The 27,919-nt window shown below is 42.2% G+C and overlaps 1 protein-coding gene across 1 annotated transcript in view; it reads right to left on the bottom strand.

Moving 5' to 3' along the window:
• The window catches only part of LOC126471543 (ADP-ribosylation factor-like protein 6), a 74,036-nt gene that overhangs the window by 2,131 nt on the left and 43,986 nt on the right, over positions 1–27,919 (bottom strand). Inside the window, exons 2-3 of the mRNA XM_050099769.1 lie at positions 12,925–13,098; positions 12,631–12,823 (exon numbers count right to left, since the gene is read on the bottom strand). Of these exons, the coding sequence (XP_049955726.1) occupies positions 12,631–12,805 (175 nt within the window). The 5' untranslated portion in view covers positions 12,806–12,823; positions 12,925–13,098. The remainder of the gene's footprint in view (positions 1–12,630; positions 12,824–12,924; positions 13,099–27,919) is intronic.

The following is a 27,919-nucleotide window of genomic DNA, read 5'->3' as shown; positions in this document are numbered from 1 at the left end:
GTAGCAGCCGCGTGGTTCCGGACTGAAGCATCTAGAACCACTCGGCCACCGCGGCCGGCTATTGTATTACAAGCAACGTGGAAAATGCCTTATACTTTAGTGGGATACGAAGTGTATTGACATCATAAATATACAGGAAATTACCCGAATATGACATGATTGTCTGTCACTTGTGGCATGGTCGACTTCTTTAGGTTAATTACAGTGCATTATTGCATTATAAAATGTCTTTTACATCCAATTAAATGTATAAAAATCACAACTACGGCGCTCCACAAACACCAACAAAGTGCTACTGTCCACCATGAGGATCACATCGTTTTAGTCCTTCTAGAACATATCTTAGAAATCACGATATTGCCCTATCTGTCCACTGCTGTAGTGAGCACATTTTAGTATGCAAAGATAACTAAAGCATTAAATCATTATAAAACATCAAAATTATTTATGCTTTGCAACCACCGGCGAGTTCTAAAATTGTCGTGAAGAAATCATCCCGTTCCTACAAAATTCTCGGATGACAACTCTTACAACAATATGGAGATCATTTCGCTGTAAGCACTACCATCAGATTTTGGACATTCTGTCTCACTCAACATCAGCATAGAACTACGGTACATTCCATATCCTTTCCCCATTCTCCAAGTTGTTTTAGATAGATTATCATCTGCCGGCCGGTGTGGCCGAGCGGTTCTAGGCGCTTCAGTCCGGAACCGCGCGATCGCTACGGTCGCAGGTTCGAATCCTGCTTCGGGCATGGATGTATGTGATGTCCTTAGGTTAGTTAGGTTTGAGTAGTTTTATGTTCTAGGTGACTGATGACCTCAAATGTTAAGTGCCATAGTGCTCAGAGCCATTTGAACCATTTTTGATTATCATCTGACGCACTCTCCTGTTTCCAGAAGACAAACTGAGGCCAGCATTCGAATCTACACTATACTGGTGTACAGAAGGTGGGCGGGTGGCGGGGGAGGGGGGGGCGGGACCAAGGATCAACTGGCACAGTTTGCTGATTTTTTGGTTGTACTCTGAGATCAGTGTGTTTTTCGTCCAGAGTGGTGGAGGAATAAAATTGCTCAGGACAGGATGGTGTTAGTCGCATTATAATTTTCTTCTGAGCCTTGCTATCGGGTCCTAATATCAACTTGACATAATATTTCAGGTATCCACCTGGCCGTCTCTTCAGTGTCCTGCCGAAACGATGCCAACGCCAAAGAGGGCACCTTATACAGCATGCTGAACCTATTAATGTTGCCCCAACGTAATGAAAAACATGCAATGGAAATTTGTGGTAAGGACTATGGGACCAAACTGCTGAGGTCATCGGTCCCTAGGATTTCGCACTAACTTAATCTAACTGTAACTAACTAATGCTAAGGACAACACACACACCCATGCCCGAAGGAGGACTCGACCCTCCGACGGGGGGAGCCGCGCGAACCGTGAAAAACATGCAGTGCCTCCACATGATAACAGCAGATAAGAACGACTTATCATTATCGAAAATTGTTATCAAAATTATCTCGCAGCTGAGCCGAAGTAAATTTTATTTTTAATCAGATTAATACAGGGTTTCATGTCTTGCTTAAGTTGAAGCCCTTGTTCTGTTAATACGATTATAACTAATTTTAATTGCTTCTTTAAGGTCACAGTCCCAATGGCGGAATGTAGCAACAGCTACCTGTATCTCCTCATATTTCACGCAGTGTCCCTCGATCAGCAACAGCTACCTGTATCTCCTCATATTTCACGCAGTGTCCTTCGATCAAGCAATGCCCCGTCGCGTCGTATTATTCCGGTTGTTGCAACCTAGTGTGGCGGTCATGTTCCACAGGCCTGTCGTGGAGAGTGTGAACAGTCTGGCCTACATAAGCTTTCCTGTAGTGACACTAGACCATCTCAGCCTCATACTATCTTTAACAGAATCCTAATCTTCCTCAACGAACTAACGTACACTTGTTTAGATTGATGATGGTGAAGTGAATCCTGAAATATTGTTGCAAGGTGATCTTAGAATCCTGCCGCAAACATGAAAAGAATACCATAAATTATGACAGCGAGAAAACCTATTTAGTTATACGAGAGATCATTTGCATAATGCAGCTGAGCCGGGTATCTCATGAATCAAGGGCCTCGTCGAGATGGGGTGGCTTGTGTGCCTCAGCGATAGAGATTGTTTGCCGTAGGTGCAAAAACAACAGAGCGGTATCTGTGGAGAGGCCAGGAAACATGTGGCTCCTGAAGAGGGACAGCAGCCTTTTCAGTAGTTGCAGTGCAAAAGTCTGGATAATCGACTGATATGGCCTTGGAACAGTAGTCAACAGGGCCTTCTTATGCTGGTACTGCAGACGGCTAAAAGCAGAATGAAATTAGAATTTTTATAATTCCCTAGGCCATGCAACTCTACTATATCGTAAATTAATGACGGTATCCTCTTGTGCAAAATATTACGGAGGTAAGATAGTCCATCATTTGGATCTCCAGGCGGAAAGTACTCAGCACGATGATGTAGTCAGGAAAAACAAAACAGCATTCTACTCGTAGGACGTGGAATGTTATATTCCTTAACCGTTTAGATTGACAAAACAATTTCAAAACTGAAATGGACAGACTGTAGACAGACATTGTGGGAATTAGTGAAGTGCGATGGCAGAAAGAGCGGGACTCCTGATCAGGTCACTGCAGGGATATAAATACCAAACCAAATAGGGGTAATGAAGGAGTGGATCTAATAATGAATAAGAAAATAGGAATGCAAGCAAGTGCCGGCCGAAGTGGCCGTGCGGTTAAAGGCGCTGCAGTCTGGAACCGCAAGACCGCTACGGTCGCAGGTTCGAATCCTGCCTCGGGCATGGGTGTTTGTGATGTCCTTAGGTTAGTTAGGTTTAACTAGTTCTTAAGTTCTAGGGGACTAATGACCTCAGCAGTTGAGTCCCATAGTGCTCAGAGCCATTTGAACCATTTGAATGCAAGCAAGTGTCTGTGAATAAGATAGTGAACGCATTATCTTCGCCAACACAGACACCAAGACAACACTCATAACAATACCACACGTTTATGTGGCAACTAGCTCCGCAGATGACGAAGAAATTGAAATAGTGTTTGATCAGATAACATAAATTATTCAGCTAGTTAAGAGAAGCGAAAATGTCTTTCTGATTCGAGGAAGAGGAAGAGAAAGAAAAATAGTCAGAGAACATGGAATAGGGGAAACGAATGAAAGAGGAAACCACCTTACAGAATTTTGCATAGAGCATGATTTAACCATGACTAATACTTAACTTAAGATCATGAAGGAAGATTGTACACGTGGCAGATACCTAAAGACAGGGCCGAGTTTGAAACAGATTACGTAATGGGAAGACAGAGGCTTCTAACCTACAACGGAAACTTCAAAACATTTTCAGGGACAGATATGAACACCGACAATAATTTATTGGTTATTAATTGCAGATTAAAAACAGATGAGATTGCAAAAAGGTAGGACATTGAGCAGGTGAGACATGGGCAGACTGAAAGAATTAGAGGTAACGGAAATTTCTAGAAGAAGTTTAGACAACGATTGATTGAAACAAGGGAAAGGAATACAATAGAAGACGAATTCCTAACTGTGAAAGGTGAAATAGTGGAGACAGCAGAGAATCAGAAAGGCAAAAAAGGCAAAGCCCAGTAGAAATCTTGGATAACGCACAAGATGTTGAAGCTAACTGACGAAAGGAGGAAATATAAAAACCCAGCAAATCGAGTCAAAAGGAAATATAGATGTTAAGACAATGAGACTGACAGGAAGTACAAAACGGCAAAGCAGGAATGACTGGACGAGAAAAGCAAAAACGTAGAAGCATAGATAATTAGGGGGGAATTAGATGCTGCCCTTAGGAAAACTAAAGAAATCTTTGAGGAAAACAGAAGAAGCTGCATGAATATCAGGAGCTCAGATGACAACCAGTACTAAGCAAAAAAGGGAAAGTTGAAAGGTGGGGGAAATGTATAGATATATATAAGGGAAACAGACTTGAAGATAGTATAATAGAAAGAGAAGATGAAGTAGGTGAAGATGAGATGGGAGACACGGTACTACGAGAAGAATTTGGCTTAGCACCAAAAGATCTAAGTCGAAAGTTGAAAGAAAGCTCCCGAAGTAAATGACATACCCTCAGATATACTGAGGACCTCGGGAGAGCCAACCACGACAAAACTATTCCACCTGGTGTGCAAGACACATGAGACAGGCGAAATACCCTCAAACGTCAAGAAGAATGTAATAATCCGAATCCCGAAGAAGGCAGATGCTGGCAAGTATGAATATGTTTAATAAGTCATGTACACAAAATTCTGTGACGAATTATTTACAGAAGAATGGAAAAAGCCGTTGAAGCCAACCTAGGGGAAGTTCAGTTTGGGTTCCGGAGACATGCAGGAACACGCGAGGCAGTACTGACCTTCGACTTGTCTTAAAACAAAGACTGAAGGAAAGCAATCCTACGTCTATAGCATTCGTAGATTTAGAGCAAGTTTTTCACAATGTTGAGTCGAATACAAGTCTTGAAATCCTGAATGTAATAGGTGTAAAATATAAGAAGCGAAAGGTTATTTGCAACTTGTACAGAAACTAGACAGCAGCTATAAGAGTCGAAGGACATGAAAGTTAAGCAACAGTTGAGAAGGGAGTGAGACAGGGGTGCAGCATAACCCCAGTGTTATTCAGTCTGTACACTAAGAAGAAACCAGTGAAGAAACCAAGCGAAGGAAACCAAGGACAAATGTAGAGACTGAATTATAAAGTTCAAGGAGAAAAAATAAAACTTTTAAGGTTTGCCGATGACATTGTAATTCAGTCAGTGACGGCTAAAGACTTGGAAGAACAGTTGCACGGAATAGACAGTGTCTTGAAAAGGGGGTATAAGACGAACCGTAACAAAGTAAAACAAGGGTAGCGGAATGTAGTCGAAACGAATCTGGCGATGCTGAAGAAATTAGATAACGAATTTAGACGCTAAAAGTAGTAGACGAGTATTGCTATTTAGGCAGGACAATCACTGACGACGGCTGAAACAGATAGAATATAAAATTCAGACCGACAATGGCACGAAAAGCTTATCTGGAAAAGAGAAAAAAATCAAATGATCGAATGGCATTGCGGCCAGAAGGCCTCATCCATTCTTCGGATTGGAGACCAGAACAACAACAGTTGAGGTGGTAAACTCTAAGTTAGACTTAGGAGTTGTTCAACCACATTGGAACACAAGTGACTCAGCTGTCATGAAAACCAGATCCAAATACAGGTATTTGTACGTCGCGGTTGAAGCATCGCACATTGTTGCAGAAATTTTTTGAATTATAGTGTGGAGACAGTACATTTGCTGCTACGATTTTAAGTGCTATCCGGACTGATTTTTGAATATTTAGTGTACCAGTTGTGCCTGTGAATCATAACGTTAAAAGGCGTCTGAAGGGCAATTTTGGCCATCTACTAGATCAGAGTCCCAGGGCGCCATTTCGAATCCTAGAGATGAAAAAAGTTTCATCACAACAGTTTGGGCAGAATGGTGATGAAGTATAGTAATAAGCTTTGCCCTATGATCAGATTCTGCGCCTATGTCTTGGAGTAAATCTCTTTCCTCCTTGGCGCCATTCTTGAGAAGCTATCCAAGTCTCGACGAGACTGCTGAGATATTGTTACTTCTTGCTTTCGTTCATTTCTGAAATCATCCATAACAATAAAAACATAATACTATAGTGCGAATTCAGTGAGCACAATGGTCAATGCGCTATTGCGCAACGCTTACACATCGAGTAAGGCCTGTCTCTACACCTTAATTCTTACCATGCATACCGAAGGGGACAGGGGATAAGATCCTGCCTAGGACTACTGAAGAGCTAGACATTTATTTAATTTCTGCAAATATATTGACAACATAGTATTTTGCCTCTAAAACTGGACAGTTTGAGAAAAATGTTGGCGATCTGGCAGTGCTAAAGCTGAAACATAGATGCAGTACAAAGTTAACCCCACCGAGAAAATTTCGGAAATGGTTCAAAAATATTTTCTGAGTATTTTGATACAAGGACCAGTGGTATCCAGTGGCTCGTTACAAAGTAATTCATTTTATTTGATTTCTCATCTCGGTTTATTGCACTAAATTTATCTGCACTACAGTGCAAATGTCGACGGCATGAGCAGTGTATTGTTTTACTCTTAGTCCTCAGACTTGTATTTACTTCTGTTCGGTTTTGTCTCGGGTTTGTTTTCCTGGCAGTGTTTGTTATACGTTAAGAGCGATACACGCAGCAGTATGGAAAGGTTTAAACGGAAGAGCGGCATACCGACGCTATGCTGAACATAAATCTAACCGTACTGCTGTTCATAATTGTTTTTGGCACAAGTAACTCGCCAGAAAAACAAACTCGAGACATACTCGAGCAGTAATGAACGCAGAGTAAAATGGACGTTACTGTTGTCAAGAGCAAGTATCGTGAGTGAATTGAACAAGTTTGTTTCCAAATACAACACACAGTGGAGACAGTCAACATTTGCACTGTTGTGCAGATATTTTCAGTGCTATACAGATACAAAGATACAAGATCGTAAGAAATCAAACGAAAAGCGTTTACTCGGTAACAAAACAACGGAGACTCCTTGTTCCTTAGGCCAAAATACTCAGAAAATATCCCTGAACAACTTCCGAAATTTTGTCGGTAGTGTTGGGGTTAACCTTGTACGTAGATTCGACTTTGGGCGGTTTCCCTTTCTTTCGAATCACTCTTCCTTTAGCTTGTATTTACAGAAGACTTGAAACTTCTTTAAGTAAACGTACTGAGGCAGTGAATTAAATTCATTATGGTACCAAGTATTTACAACTTTTCATACGCTACATTTTTTTCTCAAATCTTATTTCAGATACCGATAATTCGACAACAGATAAACGAATGACGTGTTGCTGTACATGTCATGACTTCGGGGTTTCAAAATACATTATCTGACCAAAAATGTCTGGACACTTATTAGTGGACATTAATATGGAATGTGTCCACCACCTACCTTTATGACTGCTTGAACTCTGCTGGGGACACTTTTAATGAAGTGTCTGAATGTCTGTCGGGGAATGGCTGCCCGTTCTTCCTCAAGAGACAAAACTAGAGATGGGAGTGATGTTGACACAGGAATTTCGAGTGAAGTCAGTGTTCTAATTCATCCCAAAGGTATTCCATTTGAGTCAGATAGGGACTCTGGGCAGGCCAGTCCATTTCATGTTTTTATCGGAAATAGCGTGCAGTGTTACTGTCACACAATCAGTCATCGTCTCAGATATGTTCCTCTACTGTGTGCAGTACACAGTGTTGTAAAATTTGCTCGTATTCTTCAGCATTTAGTATTTTCTTAAGTGCGATAATGTATCCACACCCTAAACAAGAAAAACATCCCTATAACGTAACACCCCATGTCCCGTACTTCACTGTTAGCGCTACACGTAGTAGCAGGTGAAGTTGTCCAGGCCTTCGACAAGCCCAGACAATTTCGTCTGCCTTCCATAGGATACAGCGTGATTCATCACCCCAAATCACTTGTTTCCAGACACACTGGGCGGTAGCGTCGCTCTTTACACCACCACAAGCGTCCGTTAGCACTGATTACAGAACTGTGTGGCTTATGAGAAGCTGGTCGAACGTAGTACCCCATTCTTTTTAGCTCCCTACGCACAGTCATTGTGCTAGCTACCACGATAGAACTCAGAACGATTCCCACCGTTGATTTCATGCGACTTTTTATAACCACTCTCCACAGTGCTCGACGGTTCCTGTCTGTCAGTACATTAGGTCTGTCTGGTCTTGATCTAGCTGTGGTTGTTCCTTCGCGTTTCCACTTAACAGTCACATCTCCAAAGTCGACTTGGGCAGCAATAGAAGGGTTGAAATGTCCCTCATGGATTTCTTACTCAGGTGAAACTCAATGACTGGTCCACGTTCGAACTCACTGAGCTCTCTTGAAAGACAGATTCTGTTGTTTAATGCTTCTCTACTGATAGCACAATACCCCCTTCTTCTTTTTTTATTCTGGCGGGCACGCCTCTCGTAACATGTGAGGTCAGTTCCGCATTACATAGGGGAGTCCTGATATTTTTGATCAGATAGTGTGTACTTATACTCTGACGATAAAGAAATGCGATTGCTCACAATACTAAGGAACTACACTACTGGCCATTAAAATTGCTACACCACGAAGAGGACGTGCTACAGAGGCAATATTTAACCGACAGGAAGAAGATGCTGTGATATGCATATGATTAGCTTTTCAGAGCATTCTCACAAGGTTGGCGCCGGTGGCGACACCTACAATGTGCTGACATGAGCCGGCCGTTGGTGGCCGAGCGGTTCTGGCGCTACAGTCTGGAACCGCGCGACCGCTACGGTCGCAGGTTCGAATCCTGCCTCGTGCATGGATGTGTGTGTTGTCCTTAGGTTAGTTAGGTATAAGTAGTTCTAAGTTCTAGGGGACTTACGACCTCAGCAGTTGAGTCCCGTGGTGCTCAGAGCCATTTAAACCATTTTGCTGACATGAGTAAAGTTTCCAACCGATTTCTCATACACAAACAGCAGTTGACCGGCGTTGCCTGGTGAAACGTTGTTGTGATGCCCCGTGTAAGGAGGGGAAATGCTTCTCATCACGTTTCCGATTTTGATAAAGGTCGGATTGTAGCCTATCGCGATTGCGGTTTATCGTATCGCGACATTGCTGCTCGCGTTGGTCGAGATCCAATGACTGTTAGCAGAATATGGAATCGGTGGGTTCAGGAGGGTAATACGGAACGCGTGCTGGATCCCAACGGCCTCGTATCACTGGCAGTCGAGATGACAGGCATCTTATCCGCATGGCTGTAACGGATCGTGCAGTCACGTCTCGATACCTGAGTCAACAGATGGGGACATTTGCAAGACAACAACTACCTGCACGAACAGTTCGACGACGTTTGCACCAGCATGGAGTATCAGCTCGGAGACCATGGCTACGGTTACCCTTGACGCTGCATCACAGACAGGAGCGCCTGCGATGGTGTACTCAACGACGAACCTGGGTGCACGAATGGCAAAACGTCATTTTTTCGGATGAATCCAGGTTCTGTTTACAGCATCATGATGGTCGCATCCGTGTTTGGCGACATCGCGGTGACCGCACATTCAAAGCGTGTATTCGTCATCGCCATACTGGCTTATCACCCGGCGTGATGGTATGGGGTGCCATTGGTTACACGTCTCGGTCACCTCTTGTTCGCATTGACGGCACTTTGAACAGTGGACGTTACATTTCAGATGTGTTACGACCCGTGGCTCTACCCTTCATCCGATCCCTGCGAAACCCTACATTTCAGCAGGATAATGCACGACCGCGTGTTGGAGGTCCTGTACGGGCCTTTCTGGATACAGAAAATGTTCGACTGCTGCCCTGGCCTGCAAATTCTCCAGATCTCTCACCAATTGAAAACGTCTGGTGAATGGTGGCCGAGCAACTGGCTCGTCACAATACGGCAGTCACTCCTCTTGATGAAATGTGGTATCGCGTTGAAGCTGCATGGGCAGCTGTACCTGTACACGCCATCCAAGCTCTGTTTGACTGAATGCCCAGGCGTATCAAGGCCGTTATTACGGCCAGAGGTCGTTGTTCTGGATACTGATTTCTCAGGATGTATGCACCCAAACTTCGTGAAAATGTAATCACATGTCAGTTCTAGTATACTATATTTGTCCAATTAATACCCGTTTATCATTTGCATTTCCTTTTGGTGTTGCAATTTTAATGGCCAGTAGTGTATTTGTCATGATGGATTAGTACGCGAACAGTGTTTTATGCTGTGAGAAGTATAATGAAAACAGTTAACTTAGTGGGAGTGGTCTCTAAATTTATTACAGATATTCTTACGCTCGATGGAAGGTAAAAAAGAGTGAGCTCCTACCCTCCCTCACAGAACGCGCCATGCGGAAATTATTTGGACACTGGAAGGGACGATTTTAGTCGTGTGTGGACTCAAATGGATCCTTCTTTCAAAGCGGACACTACTAACTGAACATATTTCGTTTGTTGTTGTTGTGGTCTTCAACTGGTCTGATGCGGCTCTCCATGCTACTCTATCCTGCGAGTCTCTTCATCTCTGAATAACTACTGCAACACACATCCTTCTGAATATGCTAACTGTATTCATCTCTTGGCCTCCCTCTACAATTTTTACCCTCCACGCTTCCCACCTTGCTAACTTGGTGATCTTTTGACATCTCAGAATGCGTCCTACCAACTCTGCCTATCTTTTGGTCAAGTAGTGCCACAAATTTCTTGTCTCCCCATCTCTATTCACTACCTCTTCATTAGTTACGCGATCTACACATCTAATCTTCAACATTCTTCTGTAGCACCACATTTCGAAAGCTTCTATTCTCTTTTTGTCTAAACTGTTTAGCATCCATATTTCACTTCCATACATGGCCATATTCCAGACAAATACTTTCAGAAAAGACTTATTAACGCTTAAAACTACATTCGATGTTAACAAATTTCTCTTGTTCATAAATGCTTTTCTTGCCATTGGCAGTCTACTTTTACATCCTCTCTACGTCGGCCTTTGTCGCTTATTTTGTTTTCCAAATAACAAAACACATTTACTGCTTTAAGTGTCTCGTTTCCTAATATAATACTCTCAGCTTCGCTTGATTTAATTTGCCTTATGGTTGTTCTGCTTTTATTGATTTTCATCTTATATCCTTCTTTCAAGACAATGTTCATTCCGATCAACTGCTTTTCCTTTGCTCTCTCTGACAGAATTACAATGTTATCGGCAGACCTTGGTTTTTATTTCTTCTCCCTGAACTTTAATTCCTACTCGAAATTTTTCTTTTGGTTCCTTTACTGCTTGTTCAATGCACAACTTGAATAACGTCGGTGATAGGCTACAATCCTGTCTCACTCCCTTCCCAACCATTGCTTCCCTTTCATGCCCAGCGGCTCTTGCAGTTGCCGTCTGGTTTCTGTACAAGTTGTAAACAAATTTTCGCTCCCTGTATTTTACCGCTGCTATCTTCAAAATTTCGAAGACAGTATTCCAGTCAAAAACTTTTTAAGTCTACAAATGCTATAAACGCAGGTTTGCCTTTCCTTAACCTATCTTCTAATGTAAGTCGTAGCATCAGAATGCCTCGCGTGTTCTTAAATTTCTCTTTAATCCAAACTGATCTTCCCCGAGGTCGGCTTCTATCAGTTTTTCCATTCTTCTGCAAACAGTTCGTCTTAGTATTTTGCAAACATGTCTTATTAAACTGATAGTTCGGTAATTTTTACACCTTTCAGCAACTATCAGCAAGGCTATCAGTAGTTCTGACGGAATACCGTCTACTCCCGGCGCCTTGTTTCGACTTAATCTTTCATATAATCTATCAAATTCTTCTCGCAGTATCATATCTCCCATCTCATCTTCATCTATGTTCATTCTCCTTTCTATGATCTTACCTTCTAGTTGATTTCCCTTGTATAGGCCCCCCCTTTCTATGATCTTACCTTCTATTTGATTTCCCTTGTGTAGGCCCTCTATGTACTCCTTCCACCTTTCAGCTTTCCCTTGTTTTGTTAGTACTGGTTTCCGATCTGAGCTCTTGATATTCTTACAGCTTCTTCTCTTTTTTCCCCAAAGGCTTCTTTAATTTTCCTGTAGGCAATATCTACTTTTCCCCTAGTGAAATATGCTTCTAAATACTTACATTTGTGCTCTATCCATTCCTGCTTAGCCATTTTGCACTTCCTGTCAGTCTCATTTTCTAAACGTTTGTATTCCCTTTCATCCGTTTCATTTGGCTCCATTTTTATATTTTCTCCTTTCATTAATTAAATTCAGTATCTCTTATTTTATCCAAGAATTTCTACTAGGCCATGTCATTTTATCTATTTGATCCTCTGCAGATCTCCTGTTAGCTGACAGGGAGACCTAGTCACACATATGTTTCCCGCCGCGCGGTTAGAGGCGCTATGTCACAGATTCCGCGGCCCCTCTCGCCGGAGGTTCGAGTCCTCCCTCGGGCATGTGTGTGTGTGTGTGTGTGTGTTGTTCTTAGCGTAAGTTAGTTTAAGTAGTTTGTAAGTCTAGGGACCGATGACCTCAGCAGTTTGGTCCCTTAGGAAACACACATCAGTATTCCCCGCAATTTGAAACATAAATGCTAAAACATGGATTTGTGGCTGCTCACAGTTTTAACTGGTGTGTGACTGAAAAACTTGGCGATCTCAAAATCAAAATATGCTGTTTTTCTACAGATTTTTGACTCTTACCAGTTCAGTGTGAGTAATCGGTGTTGCAAATAAAATCTGTGTTGATACTAATTACCTAGAATGTACCTTAAGGCAGTGTTGTGTTTTGTAATGTCCTGGAAATCATCAACACATTGACAAATTAACCGGTTGTAATATCATGTAGTTTACAGATGATGGTAAACAGGTATCACTTATCTCGCAACCTTAAATTATTTATCGTTTTATAAACGCCAAATTTACAGAACTCGTAAGCAAAAGAACCACTTCTCAACTTGTTTGTGTATTCTGACAAGAGGATTACAAACATTTATTTTCTGTGGCAAACTAACTCAAAAACGACATACTTTGAAATTTCTCTATGTTGAATCCCACTGTAGGTACAATTTCCATGGCTCTGTCTTCTTCATTCTTGAAATGGTTGATTACGGTTGACTTGCCGCTATTGTTCAGTCCAACGACGAGAACATTCACCTCTTTCTTTTTTCCAAACAGCGTCGTCAACTTTTCCCACAGACCCATAGCCAACTAAAGATTTTTCTGCAGCATAAAAGTTAGAAATATTTCAAAATTTCGTAATAGAGAAAGATGCAATACAGAATTTTGTTCGGTTATAATGAATTCTGTCTGACTCTACTTACTTCAATCAACATAGCAGAATTAAAATGTTATTTGCAATGCTGTTACTTCTTTGTCGAGTCTCAGTCGATACGGGCAAGCAGTAGTTATTAGAATCCTTAAGTCCTCTGGTTGTTTATAGTCAGCGAATTAATAAATCGTTTTTTAAGGCTACTCGCCAAACGTAGATTGTCCACCTGAAACAAAAAACCATAAAAAGTGCCTTTAAATTTTAAGAAATTCAATCCTGTATATTTTGAATTAAAATAAGATGAAATCAAGAAAATATGAACGCTTAGACACACAGACAGCACTTAATGTAGAGGTAAAATATCATAGGCACAAGTGAATAGTTTCAAAACTGAAAATTATAACGATTAAGGGATTTCCTCTATTTCGACAACTACTAACGAGATGAAACGATACTGAGCACCTTAGCAAATATACGACTGACTCGAGCAATGTTTGACTAATACAACCTAGTACGTTATACTGGACAACGAATGTTCCACAGAAAGGAAAGTAACATCGGGTTTTCAGCAGGGAAGCTTGAAAGGACCTCTCATATTTTCAGTATAAATGAATTACTTTTCAGATATTATCAGCAGCATTACGGTAAAAGATTGATCACTGGCGATTGAGTACTGGGAAGTATCGTCTTTGGATGATGGTAAGGAATTGCATAAGGACTTGGACAAAATATCTGCTTTGTGTAATGAATGGCAGCTCTCTTTAGACGTGGATGTATGTGAAATAGTGCCTACAACAAAGAGAAAGAACCGTATATTATCTGATTACATGATTAGTGGTGAATATCTTGAGCACGTCACATCGCGCAATTATTTAGGGATAATACTACCAAGTGATATAAAATGGGAAGACTACATAAAGTCAGTTTTAGGGAAGACGAATGGAAGACTTGGATATGTTAGAAGGGTTCTGGGAAAGCGTGTTGTGCCTGTAAAATAAACCGCATACAAGGTGCTCACACCAGCTTGCGATGTATACCACAGTTTCATCCCAGTACGCTGCCAGCTAGCGTGGCGTTACCACTACGAAGTGTGTCCACTTGTGAGTTGCGCTCTGTCATTCGCTATTTTCGCAGGAGAACAACTATCCGCTGTTGATATCCATCGGGAGTTAACCTCTGTTTATGGGGACGGCTGTTTGAGCATTAGAATGGTTCGACGTTAGCGTGTACAGTTTGTGGGAGACATGAAGATGCGCATGACGAACAGTGAACAGGGAGGCTTACTGCAGTGAGGTGTGATGATGCCATTATTGCACTTGCAATATTGTGGAGGAATAGCGTTGCGCTACCGTTTACAACATCCTGAAGCGGCTACCTTCTGGGGCTGCAATTTGACAAAAAAATGGTTCAAATGACTCTGAGCACTATGGGACTTAACTTCTGTGGTCATCAGCCCCTAGAACTAAGAACTACTTAAACCTAACTAACCTAAGGACATCACACACATCCATGCCCGAGGCAGGATTCGAACCTGCGACCGTAGCAGTCGCGCGGTTCCGGACTGAGCGCCTTAACCGCGAGACCACCGCGGCCGGCGGCAATTTGACACTCAGCCATCACAAAGACCCTGACAGACCATCTGCACCACTGCAAAATCTATGCAAGATGGATGCCACGTTTTCTGAGTGAGATCCACAAGCAGCATAGGATGGATTCAGCCAGAATTTTTCTGGAAATTCGTAAGAGAGAGGTAGATCTGCACTTCACTCGGCTCGTCACCGGGAATCAGACCTGGATCCACCATTCCAGTGCATGGTGTGGAAGAATCCCAGCGAAAATGTCCATTTGGCAGGGAAAGTTACGCCAACCAACTCCTGAGACTGTCGAGGGGGTTTAGCTCGTTCACCGTCTGCCTTGCGATGAATTTCGATCGATGTTGATTCTGCCATCAGCCACAATAAGCGTAAGATACAGGACCCTGCTGACCTACCAAGTGCACTTGTTTGTTCGCCTAAAGCATCCCATAACAGTTCTGTACATTTATGCAGACAATTGACCTTATTACTAAGGAATTATTACAGAATGGCTCCATAAACATCTCACGATATGAGATTCATCTATACTATTGTGCAAAACTTAAGAATGAAAGTAACTTTCGCATGATGTGTCACTGTTAAGTAACATAGCTCAGTGAAACTTGGACCAAACATAGAAAGAGCTGCTACAGTAGGTTCCTGGGTGCATTGCGTGTTCCCACTTCTCACCATATGAGAGTACGTCCAGCATGGTCGAACGTGACCGTTTTGATGTTCTGCGTATTATGGTGTAGGAACACATGAAGTTCCTTGTTCTTCTTAACCGTCTGTTATTACACCACAACACTTTCAAATCTGTTACTATACACTGATATGGAGTGCTAACCTCCTCGACATGGGCGCATCTGAAGAAATCCTGTGCACTTGGATGGGCGAGGACTCGGCAAGATCCATTCATTCACGGAATGTGGAATGTAGCGGTCTACTTCTGGTCGGCTGCAGATTAAATCGGTAACGGTGCTGCAGGGCGCGTTGGTCAAAGACAGTGCGAGGGGGTCTTTCAGTCTCTAATTTTATCCTAAGACTGCGAGAATGCTCTGTGTCTCCCATCCGCATAGAGACAGATCGCAAATTAAGCACTATGCTTGAGGTGCTAGAAATCTGTAGAGCGCTGTCTGGTATACTTTGATGGTGTATATGTTCGAGAATTAACAATGAATGGACGTACTGCACGGTCATCTATCTAAATTCGTAATAATACTCGCAAAATAGAGAAGGGACGGTTTAGCTGTGATACTGAAATTGGGAAACATGCTTTTGCATCATTGGTTGGTGTTGAAATTACTGTAAAATTGCTAAAATTGTTTGCACTATCAACTGTAATTCTTATTATTTCAGTACATCGACGTATCTTTTCTATCCCATCCGTCCGCTGGTACACTGTTGGTTACCACATAATGATTGACTGACATCTCTTGTTTGAGTTGGAGAATGAGTTTTAGTGGAGGGGCAACACCTTCTGGGGGTCACTAGCACCGAAACAGTGATCGCGTACATGACTTCAATATGAGGAATCAGTCGAAACGGAACGCAGAGCCATCAGCTATTTCGTCACTGTGACAGAGGAGTTTAAGTGTAGAGGTTGTCAATCACCTTCGGACAGCAGTTTAGGAACTCTCCACAACGCCACCAAACTCTTCCAGTTTCCTTACTTTGTAACTGTCTTTTATTTAAAATCATCCATTGTGTGTGATGTGTTATTATAGCAGCAGTAACAACATGACTTATACCATGTGACGTCTAGTTTTCTGTGAGAAGCAATTCATCATAACGTGTTAATGTGAATTTAGAACCTGACACAGACCTCGAAGTGGTGGCAGAAAAACCAAACTGTATGGCAGTGTACAAAGTGTGTTACAGCAGAAAAAAACAATGTTTTAAACAATGACACAGGGTCACAGGGAGGATCTCTTCGACTTATAATATAGTTTGTGGGACACGGTCATCCTCCTGCAGTACAGGCGATGTATCTTTATACTGGTCCGTGCAAAGGATCAATAGCTGTATATTGAATGGTATCATCACATGAGCTCGATGCCGGCACGTAGACGGTATTTATTTTCGATATATGGGAGGAGAGAGACGCGGTAAAAATCTTGTCTAGTTCTCTACAGGATGAACTTAGTGGAGCTTTTATAGTTTGTAATTTTTCTCTGTTGGATGGTACAGAATAACAAAGTAGCATGTTGCGGTGATAGACGTGAATGGGTCCTGAGGGACTACTTAAAACGACGTTAGAATTTTACTGTAGCAGATAGGTTCGAGAAAGGTGACTCTTTTCGAGATATGAGAGTGCCAGAAATATGATTCTCTAGTGGCTGTAATCATTAAAGGACTTCTCCACAGGATCCAACGCAGGTATGAGGTTGAATGGAGAGACTCGATTCCAAATTCCAGAGAGCATTTTTAGCGGATAGCATAACACTAGTGATCTGAAAAGCTAGTGTACATTTCTTACGACCTCAATCAGCACATCATCTATTTTTTGTGATACTTCTCAAACAACCATCGCCTATAACCCAGTCGATATACCATCGAACCTCTGACATGGCATCGAGACAGAATGCATTACAAATACTGGAGAAATACCTAGCAGCAGTGGCGTGTTGGAGTTTCAAATACTGGTTTCATACCACGTTCCTTTCACTTTCTAAATTCGGTAGTTTTATTACGAGGTTGCACTGTTGGCGACGTGTAACAGCACTTTTGGTCTGATACTATACACTCCGGCGATCACCGTCTATATTCAGTGTCTCGGTATTTGTCTGGTAAAAACCACTTCATTCAGAGGTAATGCCAACCTCAATTTATAAAGCCAGTATAGCTTTTCACATGGATACTTCTGTGCACCTGTAGAATCAAGACCGCTTGTGACCGTATCATACAGTAGTTGTTGCGATCGGGTTTTTTAACAACTGGCGGTTTGTAAGACGATTACGCCTCTCTTTCTAAGACACAGTGGTACCACTCTCAAGAAAAACTTATAAGACATGTTCACCCATCGCTGATTATCTCTCAGTATTATTTCGTATCGTCAGCAATCATTTATTGGCGAAGCATTATACTTAATAGTGGGGGATGCGTGATAGTTTCACCATGAGCATCAGACTTATGAAGTATGTGCGTGCGTGTTCCCCCATGTGCAAAGGGAATGACTATGTCTGGTCATAAGGAAGGTATGGATTTGACGTGGAATACTGTGATAGCAGAGGGAAAAGTATGTCCAGTCATAAGAATGGTACAGATATTTCTGTTTCCAGGGCTGCAGCCGTCAGCCGGGTGTATTTCTGATACTTCGGCTCATTGTCGAATGTCGTTCAACTGATACCGCAATCGTAACATTTAATTGTAAGTATAGCGATCAAATACATATGTGACTGATTTCTTAGGACAATTCTGTCTAATGGTGCGTGGCGCGCCAACGGTGGTCTGTGGCGGGAATGATTCACGTTTCCCATTAACGGCAGGAGCCGTCCGAATGGAAAGGCCTGTTGGGATGCAGGGATGCAGGTGACATATCCATCTCGTCCTCTAGACGGCCGAATAGCGAACTAATACTTAGTATGTGTTGGACAGCTTTCGTGGTCACGTGGAAATTTGAGAGAATTCAATATGGACATGTGTTTGCACTAGGCCATTATTCCCTCCCACGTAAATTGTCCAGTGGACTGCTTCTTCACATTTCCCATCTTTATTTAGTTGAGAGAACATCGATTGTGGTGTGCGCATCTAGCAGGTGAAAGACGAATGGAAGACACATTTGCTGGTTCTCTAGACATGAGAAACACCTTAGCTGAGTTTGTGAATTATAAGGATGATATGGAATCTGTTATATCATCAACACTGGTATTCGCGAGTGGAAATATCAGTTTCCTCTATTTTTTTCGAGGTTTCACGTAAAGGTCTTGGCAGACAGGATAAATTTCTAGTTACTCTATGGTTTACAGCACGCTCCACCTCGCTAAGGGTTCGGGTTTGTAGAGAAATAATTTCCATCCTCTATCTTCGGAATCATGTTGCACGAGCGATCGGTAGGATCCTGCTATGTGCTTGATATCAAGAAGTATCGCGAAAATGCCATGATATTCTGGCAAACCACGTGAAAATACATGTGTTCTTGAAATCCCAGAGTCTGGAGATGCGTGTAGAAAGCAAGCAAGCAAGCAAATAGGTCAGGACCAGAGGCAGTGACGCCTTTGTGCCTAGGGGAACCAACCTAGCCTTTGTACAATAGTCTTCGCAGTACATGTACGAGTGTCTGGTGGACGCTACTGCGTGTCCTATCGTGAGGGAGGTTAGATTCAGCACATCGATAGCCATAAGGGGAATGAAAGTATTTTTTTTTTACATGGAAAATTATGCGCACTGTAGATACTGAGATTCGTTCCAGAACCATGGTCGTAAAGAGGAGACATATCCAGTACATTGCTTGGTGTCAGACTATGGCAGCAATCCTAATATTTATATGTAGTTACACTGATAAATGTGTGTCTGGTTCGTAGTATTCTTGTGAGTCTGGAGATGGCTGTAGAAAGCGTAGCAGCAAGCAAACAGGTCGGAGCAAGAAACACTAACGCCTTTGTTCCGAGATGGGGCTTGCCCATTCTTTGTACATCAGTTCAGAGAGTCCGAGAAAGCTTATGGCTTATGTCGATTTGTCTCGTGTCTCCCCTTGGACGGGTGAATACTGAGCTAATACCCAGTTTGTGTTGAGCTGCCTTTGGGACCGCGTGTGTCGCGTGTCTACTCTGTGGAAGTTTGAGAAGATCCAATATGACAAGTGTCTGCGCTGGGAGTATTGATAGTGTTCTCCTGGGATGCACATCAGTGTACTGCATTATTTACGAGCAGTTTGTAGGTCTGCAGACTATTTACTGTGACCTCAAGCATGTCAGGGGGAGTGTTTTGTATCAGTGTAATAAATAAACTATATGAAATTCGTATCTAAATAAATTGTTCCAAAAATAAATAAAGTACACTCCTTCATCTCTCCAGCAGCCCAGAACAGAATGAGTCCTTTTCCTACAATTTTTCCCCTCCAGACCGCCGTCTTGCATTACTTCATGGGAGGGACAATGGCGCCCTCTGGTGGCAGTACTGTGTACAAGGTCAGTTGGACTCCAGACCTCATGGTGAACAAACTGGATGGATCTACTGCCTCAAATTGTTTAAATAAACTCTGCATGCAAAATAAAGACTTATGTCCATCCTATCCAGCACAGGCTGAGTCCTTTTCCTGCTAAAACCTAGGAAGAGGTGGCGGTCGGATGACTTAGGTTAGTGGAGGTAGACCAAGTGAGCTATTTTCCCACCATTTTCTTGGGTTAGTGTAGGTATCTGTGGTGTGTTGCATTGTCCTGCTAGAATTGGAACTTCCCGCCATTTTCTGGCGGAGGGGAGGGAGGAGAGGAGGGAGAGGGGAGATGGTTAGGTTAGTGGAGGTAGCCCAACTGACCTATTTTCCTGCCAAAATTTGAACTTTGCACCATGACGTCATAGCGATGTTGCCATATCTATTGCTACCATCTTCGATCCGCCATCTTGAATAAATTTGGCAAAAATGGAGAGTGGGGTGGAGCCTCCCTTGTTTTACTACTCGCACACCCTATTAAGAACCATGTCCCGGCGGTTGTTACATACGGGGGACCATCACGAATTACAGTGACTTCAGTGTAATTATTATCTTTGAATAAAAGTGTTTTTCCGTTCGTCTCATTGCATATTTCTTTCAGTTACCCTCCGTACTATACTGTAGTATTTCTTTGTATGTATTGTCCAAGTTTCATCGAGCTGTATTTCTTGGCAGTGATATATAATGCGAAAGTTACTTTCGTCGTTAAGTTTTGCACGCCAGTGTAGTCGTTATCGTATCGCGTCCATTTTGGATAATATCAAGAGGCAGACGATTAGTTTCGCAAGGGCTAAATCCAGTTGAACGGTTAAGGATCGTTTACGGCCTTCCAGTGTTTTCGCATTTTGTTGGTTCCATCTCATCATAAACTACTTACTTCTTCAGATGTACTACGCTTTAGTAGTGAGAAGTTATTTCGGCACAAAAATGTAGTGTTATTGCATTTTGCAGCACTTGTCTCATCAATGTCTAAATAGTATATATCACACAAAACTCAAAATTCTCTGAAATAGGCAGACCCTTCAGTTGAATGAAGTTCCTGCGAAAGTCGGTCTGAATCGCCACACTAATTATTCACACAAATGAAATGAGTGGTTCTGTCGGTTATTGGAGTCTGAAAGTATTCTCCAGATAATCCAAAACATCTTGTATGAACAGTGTTCAGCAGTTTTCACAAATTTAAGGAATATCATTTTGAGAACTCCATAAGCTACTCGGTGAAAATATTTTTGTTATAATAACTAGTTTCTATATGTACTGATCATCATGTTTGCGACAGTGCGCAAGTGAAACAACATGTAAAAATTGTAAATGTCTAATGAGTCAGCAGATATACGAGGGACAGAGAGCTTCCAAGATCATTTCAACAGCATTTTCTTACAAAATAACGTTATGATTTCCAGTTTGTAATGACGAAACATCACAAAATATGGAACAGACATCCGGAAACTGGGACAGAGGGCACAGGAAGACAGCAACGAAACAATTGGCTAACTTGCATTGACCGTGTCTTTCTCGTCATACTATTGGATTTCCGCAACAGTTCTATGATTTTCGGTAGCCCAAATTCTGCAGTTGTGGGTGTTGACAGACTCTCAGAGTGTGAAACGGGCTTCGACGGGCCACAACACGTTAGATAACCAATCTTCATTTTGCCCCATTTTTCTAAGTGCCCACACCACAAATTATCTCTGTGTCTCAAAACTGGTGGTTAAGAGTGCGTAATGACGCTGGATTTTGTACGGATAGCTGTTGTTGACAAGACGTAACACTTGTCTTCGGTTCCCGTCAGTAAGGATGCTTTTAGAATCACTATTCTTACACCGTGTTACATGACTGTGAGTGGTTCACCATTACTTGCAGACAGGTTAGTCAGTCTGCGTCGATACACTAACAAATCGGACAACTTCACTCACTGTGCGATCATGGGCACGTCCAAACACGATAGTTCCTTCCAGCCATTCCCTAATGTCTCCACGCTGATGCACCTTAATGCGTTGATTCCATACAGCCGACTGGCGCAAACACATCATTTCACTGTCATCACTTACGTCAGCAGTGGAGCGTCACATGACGTCCTGTACCAGTTCTACACCACCCACATCGTTCCAAAGCGACTACTGTGCAATTTTAAGGCGGGTCATTGGTATTTTGTCTAGTGAGCTTATGTAACAAAGTTTTACTTGCATTGTTGTTGTTCTTGTGGTCTTGAGTCCAGAGACTAGTTTGTTGCAGCTCTCCATGCTACTGTATCCTGTGGAAGCCTTTTCATCTCCCAGTACCTACTGCAACCAACATCCTTCTGAATCTGATTAGTGAATACATCTCTTGGTCTCCCTCTACGATTTTTACCCTGCACGCTGCCCTCCAATACTAAATTGGTGATCCCTTGGTGCCTCAGAATGTGTCCTGCCAACCGATCCCTTCTTCTAGTCAAGTTGTGCCACAAATTTAGCCTCTCCCCAGTTCTATTCAATACCTACTCATCAGTTATGTGATCTACTCATCTTATCTTCAGCATTATTCTGTAGCACCACATTTAGAAAGCTTCTATTCTCTTCTTGTCTGAACTATTTATCGCACTCCATACAAATACTTTCAGAAACGACTTCCTCACACTTAAATCTATACTCGATGTTAACAAATTTCTCTTCTTCAGGAACGCTTTCCTTGCCATTGCCAGTCTACATTTTATATCCTCTCTACTTCGACCATCTTCAGTTATTTTGCTCCCCAAATAGCAAAACTCATCTACTGCTTTAAGTGTCTCATTTCCTAATCTAATTCCCTCAGCATCACCCGACTTAATTCGACTACATTCCATTATCCTCGTTTTGCTTTTGTTTATGTTCATCTTATATCCTCCTTTCAAGACACTGTCCATTCCGTTCAACTGCTCTTCCAGGTCCTTTTCTATCTCTGACAGTATTACAATGTCATCGGCGAACCTCAAAGTTTTTATTTCTTCTCCATGGATTTTAATTCCTACTCCGAGGTTTTCTTTTGTTTCCTTTACTGCTTGCTCAATATACAGGTTGAATAACATTGGGGAGAGGCTATAACCCTGTTTCACTCCCTTCCCAACCACTGCTTCCCTTTCTTGCCCCTCGACTCTTATAACTGCCATCTGGTTTCTGTACAAATTGTAAATAGCCTGTCGCTCCCTGTATTTTACCCCTGCCACCTTGAGAATTTGAAAGAGAGTATTCCAGTCAACATTGTCAAAAGCTTTCTCTAAGTCTGCAAATGCTAGAAACGTAGATTTGCCTTTCCTTAATCTATCTTCCAAGATAAGTCGTAGGGTCAGTATTGCCTCACGTGTTCCAGTGTTTCTACGGAATCCAAACTGATCTGCCCCGAGGTCGGCTTCTACCAGTTTCTCCATTCGTCTGTAAAGAATTCGCGTTAGTATTTTGCAGCAGTGACTTATTAAACTGATAGTTCGGTAATTTTCACATCTGTCAACACTTGATTTCTTTGGGAGTGGAATTATTATATTCTTCTTGAAGTCTGGGGATATTTCGCCTGTCTCATACATCTTGCTCACCAGATGGTAGAATTCTGTCAGGGCTGGCTCTCCCAAGACTGGCAATAGTTCTAATGGAATGTTATCGACTCCCGAGGCCTTGTTTCGACTTAGGTCTTTCAGTACTCTGTCAAACTCTTCAGGCAGTGTCATATCTCCCATTTCATCTTCATCTACATCCTCTTCCATTTCCATAATATTGTCCTCAAGTACATCGCCCTTATATAGACCCTCTATATACTCCTTCCACCTTTCTGCTTTTCCTTCTTTGCTTAAAACTGGGTTTCCATCTGAGCTGTTGATATTCATACATTAATTGCATTAAAAACGTAAAAATAATGGTAAAAAAGAAATACAGCGGAGAATTAATCATGAAACACCCACATAAAAGAAAGTAGTGGATGATTAGATGAAAATAGGTGTTTTTACAATAGAAGTAATACCATCATCATTTTTCTGGCCCTTATCCCTTATCTTCATCACTGGGTAGGCATGTAAATTGTTGCGCTTGGCAACGTTAGTGGTACAGGGTAGCCCGATACACTTTCTGTCGATTGATTTGCATCTTTAACATGACGAAGTGTTCGCCTATCGAAATATCAGCGCTTGTCGAGAACGTTATCCCGCTGCAACCCCTAATGTTACCTGAACGTTCGATACATCACGAGGGGTCAAGATTCGGGAAGTCTGGAAGTTCAGTATTCGGCTATAAAAACCGCCACCGTTCCAATCCCCTCCCCTCCCCTCCCAACCACGAAAAAGACTGAGGTTGTGTTCATTCATAATGACCGCCTATGTCATTTGCAGAGATCTATGTGTGTATTCTCGGAATACGTCAATCATACTGCAACGATCAGTTTTTGCTTAATCTGTTCGTAACGTAAACATAAATACTAAACATTGCTTTTCATTAGGTGCTCATCTCTGCTGTCATCTATTGGGCAAACGTAACGATCCGTGTTTGAGGAAGGTCAGCGTGATTACTATACAGGGTTGTTCACAATTCCTATTACAGGCTTCTATGGGTTGTAGAGGATACTTAGTAGATAATGTTTTGATAAGGAATCCATGTCCAGAAACGTACCGTTTGGATATAAAATAAGTTTGAAGATCTGATCGCTTTCAAATCTCCCGCTTCAGTGTACAACTCAGCAGAGACAACGAGCTATGCCCTCTGTGCTCTAATGGAGCTTGGACAATGTTTCGAGTACTCGTCGTGGGTTCTCTTCAACGTGACGAGTCGAGAGTGTGGCGCGTCCATGGAGCACCACATTAACCCCCTATTTACAAACGTACCAGTTTGTCGCAGCCGTTGCTGTTGTCGAACGGAAATGGGTATGTGATATTATAATTGCAGCAGGAATTGACAACGGCGCCCTCTTTTCAGTTTGTGTGCGTTAAGGAAAGCGGGAGATTTGAAAATGATCCGATCTTCAAACTAATTTTATATCCGAGCGGTACATTTCCGGGCATGGGTTCCTCATCAAAATTTAACCTACGAAGTCCCCTCTACAAATGGTTCAAATGGCTCTGATCACTATGGGACTTAACTTCTGAGGTCGTCAGTCCCCTAGAACTTAGAACTACTTAAACCTAACTAACCTAAGGACATCACATACATCCATGCCCGAGGCAGGATTCGAACCTGTGACCGTAGCGGTCGCGCGGTTCCAGACTGTAGCGCCTAGAACCGCTCGGCCACCCCGGCCGGCAGTCCCCGCTACAACTTCTAGAAGCTTGTAATAGGAATTGTGGAAAACACTATAACTAACGGTTCCCGATGCCCTTTGTTATGCGCAGTTTAGCTGTCAGCGCGGATCTCACTGATCATCTGCTCTTTCTTGCAGTGATATGCCTCTTGTGATCTATCTGTCTGGAAATGTGAAGTCACAAGGTGTGTAGAGAACGACAGCTGCTAAGGCCAGAGAGTACTCCTTCTCATGCGGCACGCGATAGTTTTCAAAAGCAGCAGAGTGCTGTCGGTGTTTGTCACCAAGTTGTCAAACATAAATATCGATAAAACCTATAAACTGTCACTAACATAAAGCTTGGCTTTGAGCTTGAAGGGCAGGTATTATTCAGACCAAGATGACGTGACAGTCTGCAGATGCTGGGAGCTTTTTCCGTGACGGAATACAGGACTTAGAGAAGTTGAATCACTGGATTTGTAGAACCTCGTTTCCCAAACGAACGCCAGAAACAGAAGCTGCCGTTTTCTTTTTAAAAACACACAGCGTAAATACACGAATTACAGAAATGAATGTGCGGCATGCAGTAAACCCATTCGTGGGAAATAATTAAAAATGGTCAATCTATAATCGGCCAGTTAAATGCAATAATCGTAAATTGCCAGAACAGCAAGTCACCTCACTAAACTGTCCCCCGCACCTACTTTTGTTCCATTAAGTGCGACATCGATGGCACATTTATTTAAATCGGTAATATGTTGCAAATAAGGGCAGGGATGCTGCTTCCACAATCTTGGCGTGGCATAAAGGTGACAATTTTCGCCATTCCCGACAGCCTGGCGTCGAGGGTACAGAACACAACGCACGCTCATTCCTTTCAGCACTCCGTAGGCACGTCATGCCCACTGTGTGAAGTACTTGCCCTTGGCTTGGGCAAGATAGGAGCCAGTGAAAAAGAAAGAAAGGAAGGAAGGAAGGACGATTAGTGCTTAACGTCCCATCGAAGAGTCAAGAGAAGATTCTTCAAGTCACCTCTGCTCAAGTTCGTATCGGCATCACGCGGTAGGAGACCTGATCACCGGGAGAAAATTGAATGGAAAAGCATAGTGAGCAGCAAAATTAAAGATGCAGTTTCTCGAAAGCCCGTAATTTCTATCAAAGATGCCTACAACTTTCCTTTGTAATGGTGCAAAACCGTGGCGCCCTGCGACATGACCCACGGGTTCGGCGTCGCTTCAAACAGTAAGGCGTCGACACATGCGAAAAAATATACTTATATGGATATGATGTCTGTCCAAAGGAACGTTGCATCGTAATACGGAACAACACAGGCACGACAATATTGTATTACAGCGGAAGGTTGTAGACGCCTTTGAGCCAAATTTCAGACTTCTGTGTCGCAATGGGAGACAATACGAGCTTTGAAAAAGGACCTTTTAATTCTGTTGCGCAATGCTTAAAGCTGCCAGCGCCTCGTTGTTAAAAGGTCGGTTATGCATTAGTTCTCGGCCCGTCTCCATCGACGCCGCCGTTCCAATGTGAGATATTTATCCGTGAGATGAGCTCGTCTCCTCATTACTTTCCTTTGCTGCAAACTCCATTCTTTCCTCTCTGGTTAGGCCCTTGGTTAAGCTCTCATTGGGGTGACTATCTGTGGTAGAGCAGTGTACTCTTTCAAGGTTTTCTGTAAAATGCGTATATATATATATATATATATATATATATGTGTGTGTGTGTGTGTGTGTGTGTGTGTGTGTTTCCAGTGTATAGATCCATTAAATTCAATGCACCGTTTGCCCACAGATCGATATTAACTTCATTTCAAAGAACATGGTTCTTGTAGGTCAATATGAGCTATGGTTTCACTCATAACGGCATTACTAAACTTGTTTTTGTCTGATACATGTAACTTTTTATTGTGCTGAGTAATGGCTGCAGGAATGAGATACCTTATCACTTGCAAAACATGGTACCGCAAATAGGAAATGCACCATCAGCAAAAGCATAGGACCCGACTCTCACCTAGAAGTAGACAAAACAGTTCAAATTGCTTGTGCAAGGAATAAATTATGTTATCTTCCTCGTGGCATACGTGTGAATCTCCTTCCTCCTCCGCCTCCATCAGCCACCAACCAATCGTCTCCTCACCCACGCCCCCGCCGCCGCAAGCTGCACTTCCAGTGTAACCGAGGTCGATTAATCACGCTAGGGTGATGGCTGTAGGCCCCGATATAGCCTGTTCCGACCTTTACGGCGATAGATTTCAGCGCTTGCAGTTGCAAAACGGGGTGGTTTAGAACTGGCGATCGCCAGACTGTGCGCCAATATCCTGCATTGTCTTTAAACCCTTTCACGGTGCATTAAAACTCAGTCACACGACGAGGCCCATACAACGGGCTTAAAGTGAATTTGCTACATTTTGTTTAATAGAAGTGACAAAACCTTGTGGTTATGCATCAAGTTTTATAAAGTTGACTTAGGACATGGCTTGATTTAGGCAAACATTTAAATAATATTTTATGTTCTGAAGATGACGTTATTACTAACGTTGAAACCTAGGTAAACGATAAAGTTAACCTGCAAATGTAGGCTGTATATTCTTATATAAACAATATCAGTTGCTGTCGCTGCATTAAAATGTTAAAAAATTCTCGCAATAACTTTTTGTTAGCTAGTAACTAGCCACTTATATACCGGTTTGAACTATTTATTTCGCATTTCGAAAGAAAGCATTTCAGTGATTATTCCTGAAACTGAGAAATACTTAAGGATGATTCTTAGTCGTTATGAGAAGGTTAATTAACATTCAGTGCGTCAGTTGTATTTTATTTCATAAAAAGTTTTTTATCCAGTTTTAATCATGAAAGATGATATGTAGATTAACATCCTCGAACTCGAAAAATTTGGGAATTTCATAGACGCCAGAATCCACTAGAACGGACGCTGCGTTTTCAAATTTTGTATTTTTTGCTTCATCGATGTTCTACATTTCTATTTCTAGTTTATTTTGCTCGGATGTCATGCTCCTCAGTTGTTATACTATTAAGTCCCCATAGCATGAATATTCGTCCACAGTTTTTATATACACTTTTCATAAATATCTAGCT

The sequence above is a fragment of the Schistocerca serialis genome, chromosome 3, assembly GCF_023864345.2.
Source record: "Schistocerca serialis cubense isolate TAMUIC-IGC-003099 chromosome 3, iqSchSeri2.2, whole genome shotgun sequence".
NCBI lineage: Eukaryota > Metazoa > Arthropoda > Insecta > Orthoptera > Acrididae > Schistocerca > Schistocerca serialis.
This window is presented reverse-complemented; position numbering and strand designations above follow the sequence as displayed.